We start from the raw sequence: 7,920 nt of genomic DNA, 5'->3' as shown, positions 1-7,920 counted from the left end.
TAACTCGCAATGTGCTTGATAAGAGCAGGAAAATATTTAGTTCAAGCAAGTTTTCTAAAGTTATTTTCAGATTTGCCTTCATGCCCAAAGTGATGGTGAAAATAATAAAACAAAATGTGACCACATTATAATTGGAACATTCAGAACAATTTATTGAAGTCAACCTCAAGCAAAGTTTTAATCAGTGGAATGTCATTTTAAAAACCTTTCCAAATTAATGTTCACGGAAGCAAACACACATCTGAATTCCAAAGTATTTGTAAAATAAAAAAGGCAACATCTCAGTAAATATAATGTACAAAAATTATATGTTCCTACCATCACTCACATTCAGTAAGAAGCTAAAATATTACAGGCAATTCTAGATACACTTTGACTAGTAAACAATGAACTATCTATATACAAGTTAACCAAGCTTTATAGATGTCACACTATGCAAGAGAACATAGGCTAAACAACAAAAACCTCCAAAATGTTGTTAAGTCTCAAAGTCTATGCAGCAACATCAAGTCATAATACAGTAATAATCCCCCATGGATCACCCCCAGGGAAACATAACACTACTTTCTTAGTGTTGGAATCTTCTATACGGGTTTGAGAAACTCCTAAAGATATTGTTTTTTAAGTGAATATCAATGATTCTGCTATTAAAGACTCTGGTGATTTTTGTTAAAATAACATTTCACAGAATCTACAAAGTTTGGTACATAGTAACAAGATCTACAGAAATAACAATTCTACAAAGTCATTGTTACAGATAAAGAGTACACAGGAATGGAGACAATCTGTTGGTATTGGTGTCTGTTGTGCAATATCACGTGTGTGGGTACAAATGGATTTTGTCTTTTGCTTTTTTTAAAAAATCTCTAGCAAACTCAGAATAAGCACATACCTTTATAAACAAATAAAGACACCTTCTTGTTACTAGCCCATCATAATAGCTATTTCACCAACTTGGTTTTCAATGGCAATACAAATTAATTGCTTCGGGGGGGGGGGGACAGGGCAGTGAAGAAATGACATTGACCAGATACAGATCAACATGAAAGAATCTACTAAGGCAGACATAAAGCTTTTCTCCAGTTAGTTCTTATTGAGAACTAATTCCCCCAGCGGGCCTGGGGCTAACAATGTGGGCCAGGTGTTCAGGAGAAAATGTAATACCATGCAAGGAGTTTCCAAACGTGGCAACTTGGAAGACTTGTGGACTTCAGCTCCCAGAATTCCTCAGCTAGCATGACTGGCTAGGGAATTCTGGGAACTGAAATCCAGAAGTCTTCAAGTTGCCAAGTTTGAAAACCCGATCTAAACCTTTCAGCAAGAGAATCAGAGCCCATTCCTGCGTGCAGGGACCATTATTATCCCTAATGGGAAGCAGTGAACAAACAACTTTGGCAAACTGGCAATTTGTGATCTAGGCAGACTTGATGCTGGGCAGACACTCCATTCCTAGATTTATGCATGACACAAGTTACAAAAACAGCCTGCTTCCTTTCCTCCCATCCTATCCAGAAAAGAGTGCCCCTTACCCAATTATATTTGCACCCAAGCTTGCCCCAGGCAGCTGAATACCAGTTTGCTCAAGTCCACCTCCCAAAGTTATCTTAATTATCTCTAGGAGTGATAGGATCTAGGAGTGATAAGATAAGTGCATTTTTTTTTGTCTGAAATCTCTGACAGGGAGAGGAGAAAGCAGAAAGGCTCATTTAGTGTTAGAAATAATAATAATAACAATAATAATAATAAAAATACTGGAAAGTCACAATGCTGCTACTACCCCAGGCAATAGCACTTAACAGCGTTAAGAAAAGGAGTGGTGCTTACATAGTTCTTATATGCCTTGAATTCATATCATGCAATAGAAGTGGAAATCTATTTCAGACTCTACGTTGAGGTGGGATGAGACTCATAATACAACAGGAAAAATGAATAAATAAAACACAAAACTGTAAAATAAGCATGGAAATAGTTTCAAGTACTTTAAACCCTGAATTCAATGAGGCAGAAGATACAATGTTAAAGTGACTATATTCGTACCAGCGGCGGACGTTCCCCACCTCCCAACCCTAACCCATAACATCTCCATATATACAGTCAACAGGTTTTCAGTTCATTGGCAATGATATTGTAATAGTTACATCTTTTATATGCCACCGGCGTAAAAGCCAGAGATGCATCCGAGTCCCTTCATCTTCATTACAACTTCTACAGAACCGTTTCTCACGCGGCATTTCTAAGCACACACATATATGCACTTAAGACAGGGGTCTTCAAACTTTGGCCCTTTGATGACTTGTGGACTTCAACTCCCAGAATTCCTCAGCCAAAATTCTGGGAGTAGAAATACACAAGTCATCAAAGGGCCAAAGTTTGAAGACCCCTGCCTTCAAGGGCTGCTAACACACAATGTGGGAAATACATGCCTGCATTGTATGTCCTGGAGGAAAGAAAAAACACCATGACCAGAAACAAAAAACACTTTGCTTTAGACATACAACTTGATTATTGGGGGAGGCTGCCCAGAGCTTTGACATCAACCACAGCAACTGGCTCATGATTTTACATGGTAAAGCCTGAAATCAGACTGAGGTCTGGAAAGAAATGGGGGGGAAAAACATTGTCAAAAAATACTATGCAGGTGGCTGCTTGCAAAAGAAAACCAGAATATTCCTCCTTTTATTTCATTCCTCAAAGCCCAAACCAGAAAAATGCCCGAAATGTTTCTTGATTTTCCCCCCCATTTCTTGGATGAATTGCAACCCATGGAGTCTTTGATGAAACAGCTGTAGGTCTAAAAATATTGAGGCATTACTATCCTCGACCTGTGTATCCCCAGTTCTCCCCAGAATTCAAGAAACACCTGCTTGAAATCTAAGTGCCAAAACAATTTTCTTTAAATTGCTCACCTAGCCAGATGACTTCATGTCATGTACATTTTCATTTGCCTGCAGACAAAAACATGTTTCCTTGAGGCAGAGATTTAAACCAAGGCAGCAATGCAAAAACATTCCACAGTCTTGAGTCAAGAGTTATGCCAATACAGCCAAAAGATTTCTGCATTCTACAGGTTGCAATTTCAAGTTCAGACCATCTCCACCATTGCCAAGAACACAAAACTGCAGTACTCTAGCCAATTTTCCACTCCTGATTAAAGTGCGTGCTCTATGGGACAAAGCAAAAATGGAACCATTTCTCTACGGAACCCCTGTCGTGGCTTGTGCATACAAACAACGCTAGGTGCGTGCCCACTCGGGAATTACATTTCACTGAATTCACAGCACAATATTATGCCATGTCCACTCAGCAAGAAGTACCACTGTGTTCAATGAGTTTGTCCCACAGATGTGTGCCGAGCAAGACGGGTTATCTCAGGGAAACTTAAATCCTATTGTAAGTGGGTACAAGATAATCGCAGCGGTGGTTACCCCATTTGTATGAGTCGCTTGAAAACAACTCTTCACATCCTACCTTACACAGTAATTAGGAAAAGATGGAGAGAGTGGGGCACATTTTAGAAGTCAAGCACACACAGTAGGATGGGAGGGAAAAATAATGCCTGTTTGCGAGCATATATTCAGAGAAGAAAGTCAGCCTTCATTCGGCTCAACTTCAATCTTTCATGGCAATACGTCAACCCTGTTTTTGCAGAGGCAAATAGACCAAGTTCTATGTTTATCGAAGTTTTTTCCCCTGTGTTCTGAACATTTAGAAATTGGGAGAAGGGAGGGAGGCTCTCTAGGAAACTTTAATATTGCCATTGCTCACAACTCCCCCCCCCACACACTCCATTCATACTCAAGTTTTTTTCTGTTTCTTAAGGATGTTATATTGATTATGGTAAGACTGCATTTTCAAAGAAAACCTTCCCATTCTACTTCTTAAAAAAAACAAATAAAACAAGAGCTAAGGACTCAATTCTAAACAATGAATAAACATTTAAACCCTACTAGAGGATGAGCTAGCTAAGGTTTGAAACATCTTAATGAAGAAACTTTATGGGGCTCAAAAGGTTTATTCTAACAAAAAATATCGCCCAATAAAATAGATGCTTTCTTTACTTTTGCATCCATTAATGGAAATTTTTTTTATCTGAAACAATTTAAATTGACGTGACAGTGGAGTGTCCTCTTCTCAGGACTGGGCTAATTCAGGTGTGGCCTAAGGAAGATTTGCTCTGAATACTGACCACCCATCAATGACCCTTCTACTTATCAACTCCTTTGGCCACTTTTCCTTGCAGAATTGCACTTGAGGTGACATGCAAGTTATAATCATGACGCTAGATCCTCCCGGATTAAGGACAAAAGATCTCTTCAACCAAATGACCTAAGTATCTTCGAAGCACAATGAGAAAAGATAAAAGAATCACAAGAGTACATGATCGTAGGGAGAGAAGAGGAAGGGAAATGGGATGAAAAAGAAAGGAGAACAAGATTTGGAGAACATGATCTAGTCCAAGGGGCTATAACGCACAGCCTGAGCTTTAATGCTGTTCACAGATTGGAGCTGCAGCATTTCCAAACTTCATCTTAACTTCAGTGGCATCTGTTCAGTAATTTTATTATTTGCCCTCTCAAGGTGTACTGCTACGAAATCTGGGCACTCCGTAGCCATTCCCAATCTGTCAAGGAATAATGGGGTGTATGAAAGAAAGTAAAGACGAGAATTCTGAACTTAGAATTCCTAGATTAGGATAAAATCCTCTCTGAAAAAAAATCTCTTCCCCTATGACCTTATTTTTTCCCTATTTCCCCTCCCCTCACAAAAAAAAAATCAAACGCGTAATAAAAAAAGAATCCTAAACTCTAAACCTACATATACATATATAAATTGTAGTGTTCTCAAACATTACTTTAAACGTTCATTAGTGTTATCAAATCTGTATCATCTTCTTTTAGGGCTTCATATTTTAATTAGTCCATACGATTTTGAAGCTTACGCAGTAGAAGAAACAAAGTCAGTGATCCGCGAAGGAATTTGCAAACTGAATGAGAACTGAAAGACGTCTCAGGTGCTTTAAAGGAATGTAGTGTGCTGCCTTACTTTTACGCCTATGCAGATTAGGAAACTAGAAGCTGCATTTGCTTTTCCTTTCTAGGCTTTTAAAAAGAATAATAAAAAACTAATAAAAAACTAAGAAAGGAGTCACTGGCATCACAAAATACTGTCTATTTCCTGGAAATTGCCTAATCTGTTATGCTCATATAAATCAATATACAGTCATTATTGGACTAAGCATCTTAAATAAAAACAAGTATTTCAGGAGACACTTGGAAAACCCAATGGGAACAGGTTATGTCATTTCAGTGCCTGCTCTTTTAGAAAGATTAATAAACTAGTCTTTATGAAATACACACATGGCTTTGTAAGATGGACCACTCCTATCCAATGACGCGATTCCTTTGAATAACCTACGTCAAAATCAAATGAGATAAGAACAAAACTGGCCATATAAAATACACCGACTGGCAGCCAAATTCTGCCTTTCAGATTCAAAAAGATACATCTTCATCAGCATCCATTACTGTGGAAACCGTGTTAAGAGTACAGATTCTGCATGGTACAAGATTCATAAAAGAAGAGCTGAAGGCCTTGCAAAAGAAGAGCCTGAACATCCAACGGGTGAAGGCAGGAGGTCCATGCCGATTCCCATAACGTGGGGAGAATTACAACAGCGCTGTTGTAAAAGCACTTCCAGAGACTTTCCTGCTCAAGTCTCCTTTGGATTCAATAGCGACAGAAAAGTGACCTATGCATAATGAAACCAGACTCCGGGGCCAAAGGAGAAATATTCCCCAGCCTCTTTACAGCTTCGTTTTTTTTCTTTCCACCCAGATTTTTATAGGCACAATCTACCAAGCTCTTCTGCAGAAGCCCTTTAGAAAGAAAGCAGAACTGCAAATAGCACGTATGCAAGAGGCTTCCGGAGTTACGTGCTTCCAAAGTGACCAATAACATCACGTCAAGAATGCCCTTCCCAAAATCACGGAGTCCTAATTTTTTTTTTGTGGGAGAAGGTACCATGATTATCATTGATTCAGTCAAAAAAAAAAAAAAAAGGAAGAGGGATTTGCACCATCTCAAAACAAAACAAAACAAAACCTCTTGCCCTCATGAAGTTACTGGAAGTATCTCACTTGGAACTGCCCAATAAGATTTACCGGATTTCCCCCTCCCCCAATAATTGTAAAACCAGACAGGAAAATAATAATAATCATCACCATCATAATAAAAAAGACACATAGAGAGATAGATACCAGGCTGCTACTCTTTTTTCAGACACACTGATTGTATTAGAACCAGAAATCCTCAAAAAAGTCCATTAAAAATTAAATAAATAAATATTTTTGCTATGTTTCTTTCCCCCCTCCCCACACGCGGAGAACATACTTTAAATTCAAGGTCCTTTTCTGCAAACCCTCCCCCTGGTTATCAGAAAGGTTTCCTCTTCTAACAAAACTGGCTGCCAAGATGCTTCTTTCCGATCCTCCACAGAGCCCGAAAGACGCATTCAAGGGCAAATGGATCTAATCAGATGCACAGGCTCCTAACTGCCTTTCGAGATCCAGCGATCCCAATTTGAGTCCCACAGAGGCAGCTCTAAAGATTTGAGGAGGCTTCCCCTGGCACTGTATTTAGATTCACAAGGATTTGCCACTCTGAACGGGAACAAATTTTGGGTTGTGGTTTTTTTTTGTCTCTCTCTGTGTGTGTGTGCGCGTGTGTGAAAGGGCCTCTTCACTCCTTTGATGCTTCCTCTGGATTTTGCTGTTCCAGTCGACGCTTGATCTTGCCCCAATACTCGGGGGCCACGGGGGCCTTGGGATTGTGTTCAGAGCAACAGAGGCGTCCATCCAAGGCCGAGGAGACCAAGGCTCCCTTTTCGTGATCTTTGCAGTAAGAGTGAGGGCAGAACTCGCAAAACGAAGTCGCCGGGTTGCCACAGATGGCGCACTGGTGCCAGGGGCACTCCCACTTCCCTGAGGATAAGAAAACGAGAGAGATCAAATACGTATCAGCACAGGCGCAGGAAGAAAATAGCCAGCCCATTTCATGACGTAAACTAGACGACTTTCTATCATGGTTTGGCTTTGCGTTCCGTGAACAGAGTTAGTCCTCATTTAGTGATCGTTTAAAATGACAAGGAGGCTGAAAAAAGTGACTTATGACTGGTTCATGCACTTAGGACCATTGCAGCAATCCCAGGGTCACAACGATCAAAATTTGGGCAGTTGCAAGCGACGTGTACATACGACGGTTGCAGTGCCCCAGGTCCTATGATCATCATTTGCCACCTTCCCAGCCAAATTCTGACTAGCAAAGTTTATGGGGGAAGCCAGATTTGCTTAACAACTGCAGTGATTTGCTTAAAAATTTTGGCCAAAAGGATTGGGAAGCAGGCACAATTCACTCAGCAACCGCCTTACTTAGCAAAGGAAATTCTTGTCTCAGAATTTGGTCAGAATTCTGAGAGTTGAAGTCCATGAGTCATAAAAGAGCCAAGGTTGCCTACCCCTGGTATAAACCATAACTTGCTCTTAAGTGCAAACAAGCAATCCATGGCTTGTATTTATCTACCAGAGAACAATGTGAAATCTCAAATCACGATACAAAGGTAAAATCCAGGCAGCAGCACTGGAAGACTTGAATTAGCCAATTCAGAACATTCATTTCTCTAAATACCTAATCATAATGAGGCACTGCATCTTATCCAAGCTGAAAAAAACATGAAATGTGACTTTTATGCTTGCTATTTCTTTCAGGCAAATGTCCAGTCTCCATGGAAAACAAGGAGATTCCGGCACAGTAAACAGAGAGATGGGTTACATGAGTAATTTGAAATAACTAGTTTGATTTCATTCTGAACTTAAGAGAGTAGTTAAAAGGAACAGTTATCAGCACAGGAGGGAGAAAGTACGT

General features: G+C 39.9%; 1 protein-coding gene across 2 annotated transcripts in view; it reads right to left on the bottom strand.

The window, feature by feature from the left end:
- The window catches only part of NSD3 (nuclear receptor binding SET domain protein 3), an 87,424-nt gene continuing 79,504 nt past the window's right edge, over window positions 1-7,920 (bottom strand). For both annotated transcript variants that reach the window (XM_081333782.1, XM_081333783.1), the window contains exon 24: window positions 1-6,980. In XM_081333782.1, the coding sequence (XP_081189908.1) occupies window positions 6,739-6,980 (242 nt within the window). In that variant the 3' untranslated portion in view covers window positions 1-6,738. The remainder of the gene's footprint in view (window positions 6,981-7,920) is intronic.

The sequence above is a fragment of the Vipera berus genome (assembly GCF_964194415.1).
Source record: "Vipera berus genome assembly, chromosome: 8".
Taxonomy (NCBI): Eukaryota; Metazoa; Chordata; class Lepidosauria; order Squamata; family Viperidae; genus Vipera; species Vipera berus.
This window is presented reverse-complemented; position numbering and strand designations above follow the sequence as displayed.